The sequence below is a fragment of the Corvus hawaiiensis genome, unplaced genomic scaffold (genome assembly GCF_020740725.1).
Source record: "Corvus hawaiiensis isolate bCorHaw1 unplaced genomic scaffold, bCorHaw1.pri.cur scaffold_331_ctg1, whole genome shotgun sequence".
NCBI classification, from domain to species: Eukaryota; Metazoa; Chordata; class Aves; order Passeriformes; family Corvidae; genus Corvus; species Corvus hawaiiensis.
Genome location: NW_025963368.1, coordinates 11603 through 28681, shown reverse-complemented (window position 1 = coordinate 28681; position 17079 = coordinate 11603). Strand labels below are relative to the sequence as shown.

The 17079-nt window shown below is 57.2% G+C and overlaps 1 protein-coding gene across 1 annotated transcript; it reads right to left on the bottom strand.

Moving 5' to 3' along the window:
- Positions 1–666: 666 nt before the first annotated feature.
- Positions 667–16931, bottom strand: LOC125321060 (cohesin subunit SA-3-like; the record flags this gene model as incomplete). Its single annotated transcript, XM_048293462.1, has 9 exons — positions 16684–16931; positions 14915–14985; positions 14244–14399; positions 12534–12614; positions 9594–9686; positions 4186–4334; positions 3318–3361; positions 858–985; positions 667–768 (listed from the first exon to the last, which is right to left on the bottom strand). Coding segments are annotated over exons 3-9 (726 nt in total), but the record flags the coding sequence as incomplete, so codon positions are not given.
- Positions 16932–17079: the final 148 nt, after the last annotated feature.

Below are 17079 nucleotides of genomic sequence, written 5' to 3'. Positions count from 1 at the left end.
AAAATCCCAAAAAAATCCAAAAAAATCCAAAAATAGGAAAACCCTTAGAAAACCCCCAGAGACCCCAAACCCTCCTGAAATTCCCAAAAACCCCCTCCAAGGCATGGAGAACCTCTTGGAAAACCCTGAAGAAACCCTGAAAAAACACCAAAAAATCCCAAAAAAATCCCTAAAAAATCCCAAAAAATCCCCAAAAATAGGGAAACCCTTAGAAAACCCCCGGAGACCCCAAACCCTCCTCAAATTCCCAAAAACCTCCTCCAGGACATGGAGAACCTCTTGGAAAACCCCGAAAAATCCCCAAAAACCCTGAAAAAAACCCTAAAAACCAAAAAAAAATCCCAAAAAAATCCCTAAAAATCCCAAAAAATCCCAGAAAAATCCCAAAAAATGGGGAAACCCCTGGAAAACCCCCAGAGACCCCAAACCCTCCCGAAAATTCCAAAAACCTCCTCCAGGACATGGAGAACCTCTTGGAAAACCCTGAAAAAACCCTGAAAAAACACCCAAAAAACACCCAAAAAATCCCCAAAAAAATCCCCAAAAAAATCCCAAAAAAATCCCAAAAAATCCCAAAAAATCCCAAAAATCCCAAAAACCGGGAAACCCCTGGAAAACCTTCAGAGCCCCCAAACCCTCCCGAAACCCCCCCAAAAAATCCCCGACCTGCTGCAGGCTGAGCAGCACGGTGCGAGCCCACTCGAGGCGGTCGAGCTCCCGCGCCGCCCGCAGCGTCTTGCGGATGACGTCGCCGTAATCGTCGTGGAACTGGCCGGGGGATGGGGAAAAAAGCCGGAATTGCCCAAAATCGCCCGGATTGAGCCCAAAAAAGGGACCCCCGGGGGGTGGCAGCCCACCTTGGAGTAGTGCTTGAAGACGTCGGAGGCGGCGCGGAGCTCCAGGACCCCCTGGAGCAGGAGCTTGCAGAAGGCGGCCAAGAGCAGCCGGCGCTGGTGCAGCTCCTCCAGGTGGCCCTCGGAGGCCTCTGGAAGGAGGAATTTTGGGGAATTTTGGGGGATTTTTGGGAATTCAGGGCTCGGAGAGTGATGGGGATGTGGAATTTGGGGGGATTTGGGATTGGGGATTGGGGGAAGAGGGAATTGTGGGAGGGGAAAAGGTTGGGAAGGAGCTGCAAAATCGAGGGGTTGGACCTTGGAGAATCTGGGAATTTTGGGGATTTCAGGGATTTTGGGGATTTTGGGAATTCCAGGCGGTTCCAGGTGTTGGCGAGTGATGGGGATGTGAAATTTGGGGGCTTTGGGATCGGGGAATCTCAGGATCCTGGAATTTGGGGGGGTTTGGGAATGGTGGGAAGAGGGAATTGAGGGAGGGGAAAGGTTGGGAAGGAGCTGCAAAATCGAGGGGTTGGACCTTGGAGAATCTGGGAATTCAAGGGATTTTGGAAACTTTGGGGATTCCGGGCAGTTCCAGGGATCGGGGAGTGATGGGGATGTGGAATTTGGGGGGTTTGGAATCAGGGAAATTTGGGAACCTGGAATTGGAGGGGTTTGGGAATGGTGGGAAGAGGGAATTGAGGGAGAACAAAAGTTGGGAAGGAGCTGCAAAATCGAGGGGTTGGACCTTGGAGAATCTGGGAATTTGGGGAATTTTGGGAATTCCAGGCAGTTCCAGGGGTTGGGGAGTGATGGGGATGCGGAATTTGAGGGGCTTTGGGATCGGGGAAATTTGGGAACCTGGAATTGGGGGGGGTTGGGAATGGTGGGAAGAGGGAATTGAGGGAGAACAAAAGTTGGGAAGGAGCTGCAAAATCGAGGGGTTGGACCTTGGAGAATCTGGGAATTTGGGGAATTTTGGGAATTCCAGGAAGTTCCAGGGGTTGGGGAGTGATGGGGATGCGGAATTTGAGGGGCTTTGGGATCAGGGAAATTTGGGAACCTGGAATTGGAGGGGTTTGGGAATGGTGGGAAGAGGGAATTGAGGGAGAACAAAAGTTGGGAAGGAGCTGCAAAATCGAGGGGTTGGACCTTGGAGAATCTGGGAATTTTGGGGATTTCAGAGATTTTGGGGATTTTGGGAATTCCAGGCGGTTCCAGGTGTTGGCGAGTGATGGGGATGTGAAATTTGGGGGCTTTGGGATCGGGGAATCTCAGGATCCTGGAATTTGGGGGGGTTTGGGAATGGTGGGAAGAGGGAATTGAGGGAGGGGAAAGGTTGGGAAGGAGCTGCAAAATCGAGGGGTTGGACCTTGGAGAATCTGGGAATTTGGGGAATTTTGGGAATTCCAGGCAGTTCCAGGGGTTGGGGAGTGATGGGGATGCGGAATTTGAGGGGCTTTGGGATCAGGAAAATTTGGGATCCTGGAATTGGGGGGGGTTTGGGGATTTGTGGGAAGAGGGAATTGAGAGACGGGAAAGGTTGGGAAGGAGCTGCAAAATCGAGGGGTTGGACCTTGGAGAATCTGGGAATTTGGGGAATTTGGGGATTTTGGGAGCCTGGAATTCTGGGATTGTGGAACCTGGGGTGTTGGGATCCCAAAAAAACCCCCAAAAAAGCCCCCAAACCCCCCAAGACCCCCCCAAGACCCCCAGATCCCCGAAGCTCCCCGTTCCCGTTGTTCCCGCTCCCGCTCTGTGCTCACCATTCCCGTTGTTCCCGTTGTTCCCATTCCCGTTGTTCCCATGGTTCCCACTGTTCCCGTGGTTCCCATTCCCGTTCCCATTATTCTTTGTTCCCGTTGTTCCCATTGTCCCCATTGTTCTCATTCCCGTTGCTCCCATTGCTCCCATTCCCGTTCCCATTATTCCCGTTGTTCCCGTTGTTCCCGTTGTTCCCGTTGTTCCCGTTCCCGCTCCATGCTCACAATTCCAGTTGCTCCCTTTGGTCCCATTGTTCCCATTCTCGTTGTTCCCATTCCCATTCCCGTTGTTCCATTCCCGTTGTTCCCATTCCCGTTGTTCCCACTGCTCCCACTCCACACTCACCATTCCCATTCCCATTGTTCCCGTTGTTCCCACTCCACACTCACCATTCCCGCTGTTCCCGCTGTTCCCGTTGTTCCCACTCCACACTCACCATTCCCGCTGTTCCCGTTGTTCCCATTCCCATTCCCATTGTTCCCGCTGTTCCCGTTGTTCCCATTCCCACTCCACACTCACCATTCCCGTTGTTCTCGCTGTTCCCGCTGTTCCCGCTGTTCCCATTCCCATTCCCGTTGTTCCCGTTGTTCCCGCTGTTCCCACTCCACACTCACCATTCCCGCTGTTCCCGCTGTTCCCATTGTTCCCACTCTGCACTCACCATTCCCATTCCCGTTGTTCCCGCTGTTCCCGCTGTTCCCATTCCCACTCCACACTCACCATTCCCGCTGTTCCCGCTGTTCCCGCTGTTCCCGTTGTTCCCACTCCACACTCACCATTCCCGCTGTTCCCACTGTTCCCGTTGTTCCCACTCCACACTCACCATTCCCGCTGTTCCCGTTGTTCCCGCTGTTCCCATTCCCACTCCACACTCACCATCCCCGCTGTTCCCGCTGTTCCCGCTGTTCCCATTCCCACTCCACACTCACCATTCCCGTTGTTCCCGCTGTTCCCGCTGTTCCCATTCCCACTCCACACTCACCATTCCCGCTGTTCCCGCTGTTCCCATTCCCACTCCACACTCACCATTCCCGTTGTTCCCGCTGTTCCCGCTGTTCCCATTCCCACTCCACACTCACCATTCCCGTTGTTCCCGCTGTTCCCGCTGTTCCCGTTGTTCCCGCTCCACACTCACCATCCCCGCTGTTCCCGCTGTTCCCGCTGTTCCCATTCCCACTCCACACTCACCATTCCCGTTGTTCCCGCTGTTCCCGCTGTTCCCATTCCCACTCCACACTCACCATTCCCGTTGTTCCCGCTGTTCCCGCTGTTCCCATTCCCACTCCACACTCACCATTCCCGCTGTTCCCGCTGTTCCCATTCCCACTCCACACTCACCATTCCCGTTGTTCCCGCTGTTCCCGCTGTTCCCATTCCCACTCCACACTCACCATTCCCATTGTTCCCGCTGTTCCCGCTGTTCCCATTCCCACTCCACACTCACCATTCCCGCTGTTCCCGTTGTTCCCGCTGTTCCCATTCCCACTCCACACTCACCATTCCCGCTGTTCCCGCTGTTCCCGCTGTTCCCGTTGTTCCCGCTCCACACTCACCATCCCCGCTGTTCCCGCTGTTCCCGCTGCTGCCGTTCCCAGCCTCCGGCTGGCTGCGGAACACGAGGTCCATGAGGGCGGCCCCGAGCTGGGCCGGCAGCTCCGGCTCCGGCTGCAGCCGCAGCGGCTCCCGCGGCTGCCCCGGGCCCAGCAGCACCAGCAGGTCACAGAGCACCAGGAACGCCTGCGGGAAGGAATGCCGGCAATGGGCACCGGGAATGCCGGGGGCACCGGGAACGCCAGGGATGGGGCACCAGGAGTGCCAGGGGATTGGGGCACCGGGAATGCCAGGGATGGGGCACCAGGAGTGCCAGAGGATTGGGGCACCGGGAATGCCAGGGATGGGGCACCAGGAGTGCCAGGGGATTGGGGCACCGGGAGTGCCGGGGGCACCGGGAATGCCAGGGGATTGGGGCACCGGGAATGCCAGGGGCACCGGGAATGCCAGGGGAATGGGGCACCGGGAGCGCCAAGAACGCCTGCGGGAAGGAATGCCGGGAATGGGCGCCGGGAATGCCGGGGGCACCGGGAATGCCAGGGATGGGGCAGAGGGAGTGCCAGGAACGCCTGTGGGAAGGAATGCCAGGGATGGGGCACTGGGAATGCCAGGGGCACCAGGAATGCCAGGGGATTGGGGCATTGGGAATGCCAGGAACGCCTGCGGGAAGGAATGCCGGGAATGGGCACTGGGAGTGCCGGGGGCACCAGGAATGCCAGGGGCACCGGGAATGCCAGGGATGGGGCAGAGGGAGTGCCAAGAACGCCTGCGGGAAGGAATGCCAGGAATGGGCACCGGGAATGCCAGGGATGGGGCACCAGGAGTGCCAGGGGATTGGGGCACCGGGAACGCCAGGGATTGGGGCACCGGGAGTGCCGGGGGCACCGGGAATGCCAGGGGAATGGGGCACCGGGAGCGCCAAGAACGCCTGCGGGAAGGAATGCCGGGAATGGGCGCCGGGAATGCCGGGGGCACCGGGAATGCCAGGGGCACCAGGAATGCCAGGGATGGGGCAGAGGGAGTGCCAGAAACGCCTGTGGGAAGGAATGCCAGGAATGGGGCACTGGGAATGCCAGGGGATTGGGGCATTGGGAATGCCAGGAACGCCTGCGGGAAGGAATGCCGGGAATGGGCACTGGGAGTGCTGGGGGCACCGGGAATGCCAGGGGCACCGGGAATGCCAGGGATGGGGCAGAGGGAGTGCCAGGAATGCCTGCGGGAAGGAATGCCGGGAATGGGCACTGGGAATGCCAGGGATGGGGCACTGGGAATGCCAGGGGAATGGGGCACTGGGAATGCCGGGAATGGGCACCGGGAATGCCAGGGGAATGGGGCACCGGGAGCGCCAGGAATGCCTGCGGGAAGGAATGCCGGGAATGGGCACCGGGAATGCCGGGGGCACCGGGAATGGGGCACCGGGAATGCCAGGGGGGAACAGAGGATTGGGGGATTGGATCCCAGCCGCACAAAAGCCATCCCGAACCGATCCCAAACCCAAACTGATCCCAAACCCATCCCGAACTGATCCCAAACCCATCCCAAACCGATCCCAAACCCAAACTGAGCCCAAACCCATCCCGAACTGATCCCAAACCCATCCCGAACTGATCCCAAACCCATCCTGAAATGATCCCAAATCCATCCCGAAATGATCCCAAACCCATCCCGAAATGATCCCAAACCCATCCCAAACCGATCCCAAACCCAAACCGATCCCAAACCCATCCCGAACTGATCCCAAACCCATCCTGAAATGATCCCAAATCCATCCTGAAACGATCCCAAACCCATCCCGAAATGATCCCAAACCCATCCCGAAATGATCCCAAACCCATCCCGAAATGATCCCAAACCCATCCTGAAATGATCCCAAATCCATCCTGAAACAATCCCAAACCCATCCCGAAATGATCCCAAACCCATCCCGAACTGATCCCAAACCCATCCCGAAATGATCCCAAACCCATCCCGAAATGATCCCAAACCCATCCCGAAATGATCCCAAACCCATCCCAAACCCATCCCAAACCCATCCCAAACGCATCCCGAAATGATCCCAAACCCATCCTGAAACAATCCCAAACCCATCCCGAACTGATCCCAAACCCATCCCGAAATGATCCCAAACCCAAACTGATCCCAAACCCATCCCGAACTGATCCCAAACCCATCCCGAACTGATCCCAAACCCATCCCGAAATGATCCCAAACACATCCCGAAATGATCCCAAACCCATCCCGAAACGATCCCAAATCCATCCTGAAACGATCCCAAACCCATCCCGAACTGATCCCAAACCCATCCCGAAATGATCCCAAATCCATCCTGAAACGATCCCAAACCCATCCTGAAACAATCCCAAACCCATCCCGAACTGATCCCAAACCCATCCCGAAATGATCCCAAATCCATCCTGAAACGATCCCAAACCCATCCTGAAACAATCCCAAACCCATCCCGAACTGATCCCAAACCCATCCTGAAACAATCCCAAACCCATCCCAAACCCATCCCGAAATGATCCCAAACCCATCCCAAACCGATCCCAAACCCAAACTGATCCCAAACCCATCCCGAACTGATCCCAAACCCATCCCGAACTGATCCCAAACCCATCCCGAAATGATCCCAAACCCATCCTGAAATGATCCCAAACCCATCCCGAACTGATCCCAAACCCATCCCGAAATGATCCCAAACCCATCCCGAACTGATCCCAAACCCATCCCGAAATGATCCCAAACCCATCCCAAACCCATCCCGAAATGATCCCAAACCCATCCCAAACCGATCCCAAACCCATCCCGAAATGATCCCAAACCCATCCCAAACCGATCCCAAACCCAAACTGATCCCAAACCCATCCCAAACCGATCCCAAACCCAAACTGATCCCAAATCCATCCCGAACTGATCCCAAACCCATCCCGAACTGATCCCAAACCCATCCCGAAATGATCCCAAACCCATCCCGAAATGATCCCAAACCCATCCCGAACTGATCCCAAACCCATCCCGAACTGATCCCAAACCCATCCCGAAATGATCCCAAACCCATCCTGAAACAATCCCAAACCCATCCCGAACTGATCCCAAACCCATCCCGAACTGATCCCAAATCCATCCTGAAACAATCCCAAACCCATCCTGAAACGATCCCAAACCCATCCCGAACTGATCCCAAACCCATCCCGAAATGATCCCAAATCCATCCCGAACTGATCCCAAACCCATCCCGAAATGATCCCAAACCCATCCCAAACTGATCCCAAACCCATCCCAAACCCATCCCAAACCCATCCCGAACTGATCCCAAACCCATCCCAAACCCATCCCAAACCCATCCCGAACTGATCCCAAACCCATCCCGAAATGATCCCAAACCCATCCCGAACCGATCCCAAACCCATCCCGAACTGATCCCAAACCCATCCCGAACTGATCCCAAACCCATCCCGAAACGATCCCAAACCCAAACTGATCCCAAACCCATCCCAAACTGATCCCAAACCCATCCCAAACCGATCCCAAACCCATCCCGAAATGATCCCAAACCCAAACTGATCCCAAACCCATCCCAAACTGATCCCAAACCCATCCCGAACTGATCCCAAACCCATCCCGAAATGATCCCAAATCCATCCCGAACTGATCCCAAACCCATCCCAAACCGATCCCAAACCCATCCCGAAATGATCCCAAACCCAAACTGATCCCAAACCCATCCCGAACTGATCCCAAACCCATCCCGAACTGATCCCAAACCCATCCCAAACCGATCCCAAACCCATCCCGAAATGATCCCAAACCCAAACTGAGCCCAAACCCATCCCGAACTGATCCCAAACCCATCCCGAAATGATCCCAAATCCATCCTGAAACAATCCCAAACCCAAACTGATCCCAAACCCATCCCAAACTGAGCCCAAACCCATCCCGAAATGATCCCAAACCCATCCCGAAATGATCCCAAACCCATCCCAAACCGATCCCAAACCCATCCCGAACCGATCCCAAACCCATCCCAAACCGATCCCAAACCCAAACTGATCCCAAACCCATCCCGAACTGATCCCAAACCCATCCCGAAACGATCCCAAACCCATCCCAAACCGATCCCAAACCCAAACTGATCCCAAACCCATCCCAAACTGATCCCAAACCCATCCCGAACTGATCCCAAACCCATCCCAAACTGATCCCAAACCCATCCCGAAATGATCCCAAACCCATCCCAAACCGATCCCAAACCCAAACCGATCCCAAACCCATCCCGAAATGATCCCAAACCCATCCCAAACCGATCCCAAACCCAAACTGATCCCAAACCCATCCCGAAATGATCCCAAATCCATCCCGAAACGATCCCAAACCCAAACTGATCCCAAACCCATCCCAAACTGATCCCAAATCCATCCCGAAATGATCCCAAACCCATCCCAAACCGATCCCAAACCCATCCCAAACTGATCCCAAACCCATCCCGAAATGATCCCAAATCCATCCCGAAACGATCCCAAACCCATCCCGAAATGATCCCAAACCCATCCCAAACTGATCCCAAACCCATCCCGAACTGATCCCAAACCCATCCCAAACCCATCCCGAACTGATCCCAAACCCAAACTGATCCCAAAGGACCCCAGAGGATCCCAAAGGATCCCAAAAGGCTCCCAGAGGCTCCCAAACGATCCCGAACCCCCCAAACCGATCTCAAAGGATCCCAAACTGATCCCCATGATCCCAAACCGATCCCAAAGGATCCTGAACCAATCCCAAAGGATCCCAAACTGATCTCAGAGGCTCCCAAAGGATCCCAAAGGCTCCCAGAGGCTCCCAAAAGATCCCAACCCCCCCAAACCAATCCCAAAGGATCCCAAACCGATCCCAGAGGCTCCCAAAGGATCCCGAACCCCCCAAACCGATCCCAAAGGATCCCAAAAGGCTCCCCGGGGCTCCCAAAGGATCCCAAACCCCCCAAACCGATCCCAGAGGATCCCAAACCGATCCCAGTGGATCCCGAAGGATCCCAACCCCCCAAACCGATCCCAAACCGATCCCAAAGGATCCCAAACCGATCCCAAAGGATCTCGAACCGATCCCAAACTGATCCCAGGGGATCCCAAAGGATCCCGAACCCCCCAAAGCGATCCCAAATGATCCCAAACTGATCCCAAATGATCCCAAACCGATCCCAGTGGATCCCGAAGGATCCCAACCCCCCAAACCGATCCCGAACCCCCCAAACCGATCCCAAACCGATCCCAAAGGATCCCAAACCGATCCCAAAGGATCTCGAACCGATCCCAAACCGATCCCAGGGGATCCCAAAGGATCCCGAACCCCCCAAAGCGATCCCAAATGATCCCAAAGCGATCCCAGAGGCTCCCAAAGGATCCCAAGCCGATCCCAAGCCGATCCCCGAGGATCCCGCGGGCCCCGCACCGCCTGGCGCAGGCCGGGCTGGGGCTCGCCGAGGCAGCTCCGGCACCAGGAGCAGAACGAGGCCGCCCGCGAGCGGAAATCCCGGAGCTGCGCCTGCAACGACAGCGGGAACGGCCGGAATTCCAGACGGAATGCCAGAGGGAATGCCAGAGGGAATGGCGGGAATTCTCCGCGGGAATGGCGGGAGTAGTGGGAATTCCGGGAATTCTGGGAATGGCGGGAATTCTCCGCGGGAATGGCGGGAATTCCGGGAATTCCAGTGGGAATGGCAGGAATAGCGGGAATAACGGGAATGGCGGGAATTCTCAGCGGGAATGGCGGGAATTCCGGGAATGGCGGGAATTCCAGTGGGAATGGCAGGAATAGCGGGAATAGCGGGAATGGCAGGAATTCTCAGCGGGAATGGCGGGAATTCCGGGAATGGCGGGAATTCCAGTGGGAATGGCAGGAATAGCGGGAATAACGGGAATGGCGGGAATTCTCAGCGGGAATGGCAGGAATTCCGGGAATGGCGGGAATTCCAGTGGGAATGGCAGGAATAGCGGGAATAGCGGGAATGGCGGGAATTCTCAGCGGGAATGGCGGGAATTCCGGGAATGGCGGGAATTCCAGTGGGAATGGCAGGAATAGCGGGAATAGCGGGAATGGCGGGAATTCTCAGCGGGAATGGCAGGAATTCCGGGAATGGCGGGAATTCCAGTGGGAATGGCAGGAATAGCGGGAATAGCGGGAATGGCGGGAATTCTCAGCGGGAATGGCGGGAATTCCGGGAATGGCGGGAATTCCAGTGGGAATGGCAGGAATAGCGGGAATAGCGGGAATGGCGGGAATTCTCAGCGGGAATGGCGGGAATTCCGGGAATGGCGGGAATTCCAGTGGGAATGGCAGGAATAGCGGGAATAGCGGGAATGGCGGGAATTCTCAGCGGGAATGGCGGGAATTCCGGGAATGGCGGGAATTCCAGTGGGAATGGCAGGAATTCCGGGAATGGCGGGAATTCCAGTGGGAATGGCAGGAATAGCGGGAATAGCGAGAATGGCGGGAATTCTCAGCGGGAATGGCGGGAATTCCGGGAATGGCGGGAATTCCAGTGGGAATGGCAGGAATTCCGGGAATGGCGGGAATTCCAGTGGGAATGGCAGGAATAGCGGGAATAGCGGGAATGGCGGGAATTCTCAGCGGGAATGGCGGGAATTCCGGGAATGGCAGGAATTCCAGTGGGAATGGCAGGAATAGCGGGAATAGCGGGAATGGCGGGAATTCTCAGCGGGAATGGCGGGAATTCCGGGAATGGCGGGAATTCCAGTGGGAATGGCAGGAATTCCGGGAATTCCAGTGGGAATGGCGGGAACTCTCAGCGGGAATGGTGGGAATTCTCAGCGGGAATGGCGGGAATTCCAGCGGGAATGGCGGGAATTCCGGGAATGGCGGGAATTCCAGTGGGAATGGCAGGAATAGCGGGAATAGCGGGAATGGCGGGAATTCTCCGCGGGAATGGCGGGAATTCCGGGAATGGCGGGAATTCCAGTGGGAATGGCAGGAATTCCGGGAATTCCAGTGGGAATGGCGGGAATTCTCAGCGAGAATGGCGGGAATTCTCAGAGGGAGCAGCGGGAATGCCGGGAATTTTGGGAATTCTGGAAATGCTGGGAATGGCGGGAATAGCGGGAATGCCGGGAATTCTGGGAATGGTGGGAATTCTCAGCAGGAACAGCGGGAATGGCAGGAATTCTCAGTGGAAATGCCGGGAATTCTCAGCGAGACTGTCGGAAACAGCGGGAATGCCGGGAATGCCAGGAACTCCAGGAACTCCAGGAATGCCAGGAATTCTGGGAATTCCCAGTGGGATTGGGGGAAGCTCAGGGGGGATTTGGGGATTTATTGGGATTTGGGGTGGGATTTGGGGCATTTTGGGGGGGATTTTTGGGAATTTTGGGGGGACTGGGGTGGGATTTTAGGAGGATTTTTGGGCTTTACTGGGATTTGGGGTGGGATTGAAGGGATTTGGGGAACTTCGGGGGGGATTTTTGGGAATTTTAGGCTGATTGGGGTGGGATTTGAGGGGTTTTGGGGAATTTCGGGAGGGATTTTGGGGATCTGAGGGAGGATTTGAGGGATTTTGGGAATTTCAGGGTGGGATGTGGAGATTTATTGGGATTTGGGGGGGGATTTGAGGGATTTGGGGAATTTTGGGGGGGATCTGAGGGATCGGGGATGGGATTTGGGGTGGGATTGAAGGGATTTGGGGAATTTCAGGAGGGATTTGAGGAATTTTGGGGAATTGGGGATTTATTGGGATTTGGGGTGAGATTTGAGGGATTTGGGGAATTTCAGAGGGGGATTTGGGGGAGGATTTGAGGGATTTGGGGAATTTCGGGAGGGATTTGGGGGATTTATTGGGATTTGGGGTGGGACTGAAGGGATTTGGGGGGGGATTTTTGGGATTTGCAGAGGGATTTTGGGGGATTTGAGGGATTTGGGGAATTTCAGGGTGGGATGTGGAGATTTATTGGGATTTGGGGTGGGATTTAAGGGATTTGGGGGGGATTTTTGGGAATTTTGGAGGCACTGGGGGAGGATTTAGGGGATTTTGGGGAATTTTGGGAGGGATTTGGGGGATTTGAGGGATTTGGGGTGGGACTTAGGGAATTTGGGGGTTCTGGGATGGGGTTTGGGGTGAGACTTTAGGGATTTTGGGGGGATTTTTGGGAATTTCGGGGGGATTGGGGTGGGATTTAAGGGATTTGGGGAATTTTGGGAGAGATTTGGGGGATTTGAGGGAGGATTTGAGGGATTTGGGGAATTTTGGGAGCGATTTTTGGGATTCAAAAATTCAGGAAATTTAGGGGAATTTGGATGATTTTTTTTTTTAATTTTAGGGGGAATTTTTAGGGGAATTTTTTGGAATTTTGGGGGGGAATTTTTTGGGGGATTCCTCACCGGGGGGGCTCCGGATTCGGGAATTCGGGAGAGCTCCCAGAGCAGGTGGAAGAAGAGGCACGAGATGGCCGGGATGGTCACCTGGGGGGACAGGGCCACCAAAAGTCCCCAAATGGCTCCAAAATTACCCCAAAATGAACACAAGGGGCCCTAAAGTGGCTCTGAAAGGCCCCAAAATGGCCAAAAATGGCCCCAAAATGGCCCCAAATGACCCCAAAAGACCCCAAAATAGCCAAAAACGGCCCCAAAATGGCCCCAAATGACCCCAAAACAGCCAAAAATGGCCCCAAAATGGCCCCAAAAGGCCCCAAAATGGTCCCAAAAATGGCCCCAAAATGGCCCCAAATGACCCCAAAATAGCGAAAAATGGCCCCAAAATGATCCCAAAATGGCCCCAAATGACCCCAAAACAGCCAAAAAGGGCCCCAAAATGGCTCCAAATGACCCCAAAACAGCCAAAAATGGCCCCAAATGACCCCAAACGGCCCCAAAATAGCCCCAAATGACCCCAAAATAGCCAAAAATGGCCCCAAAATGGCCCCAAATGGCCCCAAAATGGCCCCAAAATTACCCCAAAATGGCCAAAAGTGGCCCCAAAATTACCCCAAAATGACCAGAAGTGGCCCTGAAATGGCTCCAAAATGGCCCCAAATGTCACCAAAATGGCCTCAAAATGCCCCAAAATGGCTGGAAGTGCCCCTGAAATGGCTCCAAACGTCATCAAAACGCCCCAAAATGGCCCCAAATTACCCAAGATGGCCACAAATGACCCCAAAATGGCTCCAAATGAGCCAAAATGGCTGAAAGTGGCCCTAAAATGGCCCCAAAAAGCCCCACATGGCCCCAAATATCACCAAAATGGCCCCAAAGCGTCCCCAAATGGCCCCAAATGACCCCAAAACAGCCAAAAAGGGCCCCAAAATGGCCCCAGATGACCCCAAAACAGCCAAAAATGCCCCCAAAATGACCCAAAATGGCCCCAAGTGACCCCAAAAGGCCCCAAAATGGCCCCAAATGCCCCCAAAATGACCTAAAACGGCCAAAAGTGGCCCTAAAACGGCCCCAAAAGACCTCAAAATTTACCCAAAACGTCCCAAAATGGCCCCAAACATCACCAAGGTGTCCCCAATGTCCCCAGGGTGCCCCCGGGGTGTCCCCAAACCCCCCAAGGTGTCCCCAAGGTGTCCCCGGGGTGTCCCCAAGGGTGTCCCCTGATGTCCCCAGGGTGTCCCCAAACCCCCCAAGGTGTCCCAGGATGTCCCCAGGGTGTCCCCAAGGTGTCCCCAATGTCCCCACGATGTCCCCAATTTCCCCAGGGTGTCCCCAGGATGTCCCCAGGGTGTCCCCGATGTCCCAGGGTGTCCCCAGAGTGTCCCCAGGGTGTCCCCAATGTCCCCAGAGTGTCCCCGGAGTGTCCCCAATGTCCCCAGGATGTCCCCAATTTCCCCAGGATGTCCCCAGGGTGTCCCCAGGGTGTCCCCGAGGTGTCCCCAAGGTGTCCCCAGGGTGCCCCCAGGGTGTCCCCAGGGTGTCCCCAAACCCCCCCGGGTGTCCCAGGGTGTCCCCAGGATGTCCCCAGGGTGTCCCCAGGGTGTCCCCAATGTCCCCACGATGCCCCCAATGTCCCCAGGGTGCCCCAGGGTGTCCCCAGGGTGCCCCAGGGTGCCCCAGGGTGCCCCGGGCTGTCCCCGGGCTGTCCCCGGCCCTCACCTGCGCTGGCACCTCGCCGGTGTCGGTGGCGCGGCGCAGGAGGCGCCAGCAGGGCTCGAAGAGGCCCCAGGGGGTCAGGTCGTGGTCCCTGAGGGGACATCGGCGCCATTTGGGGCCATTTGGGGCCATTTGGGGCCATTTGGGGACGCTGAGGGGCTTGGGGACATCGGGGACAAGGGCAGGAGGTGGCCCCAAGGTCCCCAAATGTCCCCAAATCCCCCCAAAATGTCCCCAGAAGTCCCCAGGGTGCCCCAAGGTGTCCTCAATCCCCCCAGGGTGGCCCTAAAGTGTCCCCAACCCCCCCAGGGTGTCCCCAGGGTGTCCCCAACCCCCTCAGGGTGTCCCCAGGGTGTCCCTGATGTCCCCAGGGTGTCCCCAGGATGTCCCCAGGTGTCCCCAGGATGTCCCCAACCCCCCCCGGGGTGTCCCCAACCCCCCCCGGGGTGTCCCCAGGGTGTCCCCAAGGTCCTCAGGGTGTCCCCAGGGTGTCCCCAGGTGTCCCCAGGTGTCCCCAGAGTGTCCCTGATGTCCCCAAGGTGTCCCCAGGATGTCCCCAACCCCCCCCGGGGTGTCCTCAGGGTGTCCCCAGGGTGTCCCCAACCCCCCCAAAGGTGTCCCCAGGGTGTCCCCAAGGTGTCCCCAGGGTGTCCCCAGGGTGGCCCCGCTGTCACCTGAACAGGGCCGAGAGTCTCCTCAGGGTGGCCGCCAGCCCATAAATGTCCTCCTCATCCGGGGCCGCGGCCTGGGGTGGGGACAGACGGACAGAGAGGGGACAGAGGGACAGAGGGGACAGAGGAGACAGAGGGACAGAGGGGACAGAGGGGACAGAGGGACAGAAGGGACAGAAGGGACAGAGGGACAGAGGGGACAGAGGGGACAGAGGGACAGAGGGACAGAGGGGACAGAGGGACAGAGGGACAGAGGGGACAGAGGGGACAGAGGGACAGAGGGACAGAGGGGACAGAGGGACAGAGGGACAGAGGGGACAGAGGAGACAGAGGGACAGAGAGGGGACAGAGGGACAGAGGGACAGAGGGACAGAGAGGGGACAGAGGGACAGAGGGACAGAGAGGGGACAGAGGGACAGAAGGGACAGAGGGACAGAGGGGACAGAGGGACAGAGGGACAGAGGGACAGAGGGACAGAGGGGACAGAGGAGACAGAGGGACAGAGGGGACAGAGGGACAGAGGGACAGAGGGACAGAAGGGACAGAGGGACAGAGAGGGGACAGAGGGACAGAAGGGACAGAGAGGGGACAGAGGGGACAGAGGGACAGAGGGACAGAGGGACAGAAGGGACAGAGGGACAGAGGGACAGAGGGACAGAGGGGACAGAGGGACAGAGGGACAGAGGGACAGAGGAGACAGAGGGACAGAGGGACAGAAGGGACAGAGGGGACAGAGGGACAAAGGGACAGAAGGGACAGAGGGACAGAGGGACAGAGAGGGGACAGAGGGGACAGAGGGACAGAGGGGACAGAGGGACAGAGGGACAGAGGGACAGAGAGGGGACAGAGGGACAGAGGGACAGAGGGACAGAGGGACAGAGAGGGGACAGAGGGGACAGAGGGACAGAGGGACAGAAGGGACAGAGGGACAGAGGGACAGAGGGACAGAGGGACAGAGGGACAGAGGGGACAGAAGGGACAGAGGGACAGAGGGGACAGAGGGACAGAGGGACAGAGAGGGGACAGAGGGGACAGAGGGACAGAAGGGACAGAGGGACAGAGGGGACAGAGGGGACAGAGGGACAGAGGGACAGAGGGGAGACAGAGAGAGGACAGAAGGACAGAGGGACAGAGGGACAGAGGGACAGAGGGGACAGAAGGGACAGAGGGACAGAGGGGACAGAGGGACAGAGGGACAGAGAGGGGACAGAGGGGACAGAGGGACAGAAGGGACAGAGGGACAGAGGGGACAGAGGGGACAGAGGGACAGAGGGACAGAGGGGAGACAGAGAGAGGACAGAAGGACAGAGGGACAGAGGGACAGAGGGGACAGAGGCACAGAGGGGGGACAGAGAGGAGACAGAGAGGGGACAGAGAGGGGACAGAAGGACAGAGGGACAGAGGGACAGAGGGGACAGAGGGGAGAGAAATGGGGACAGAAGTGGGGACAGGGCCAGCCCACTGTCACCAACCGAGTCCCCAGGGCCCCCAAAATGGCCCCAAATCCCCCCACAACGTACCAAAATCCCCCCAAAATGCCCCAAAATCCCCAGAAATGCCGCACCTGCAGCAGCTGGCTGATCTGCAGCTGGCACCGCTGCCCCAGGGCATCCCCAATGTCCCCCAAATCTCCCCAAAATGCCCCAAAATCCCCCAAAATGCCACACCTGCAGCAGCTGGCTGACCTGCAGCTGGCACTGCTGCCCCACGGCATTTCCAAATCCCCCCAAAATGCCCCAAAATCCCCAGAAATGCCCCCAAAATGCCCGTACCTGCAGCAGCTGGCTGACCTGCAGCTGGCACCGCTGGCCCAGGGCGTCCCCGAGGCGGCTGCGGGCGAGGGCCCCGAGGCCGTGCAGGGGCAGCTGCGGCTCCGAGAGCGCCCGGAGAGCCCCGGAGGCGGCCGAGAGCACCGGGAAGGGCTCGGAGTGCTTCCCAAAGAGCTCCTGGATCCGCTCCAGCACCTGCTCCAGGCACTGCCCACACACTGGGATGGACTGGGAGCCACTGGGAGCCACCGGGAGGGGGTTTGGGGGCACTGGGAGGGGGTTTGGGGGCACTGGGATGGACTGGGAGGCGGCACTGGGAGGCACTGGGAGCACTGGGAGCACTGGGAGGCGGCACTGGGAGGCACTGGGAGGCGGTACTGGGAGGCACTGGGAGCACTG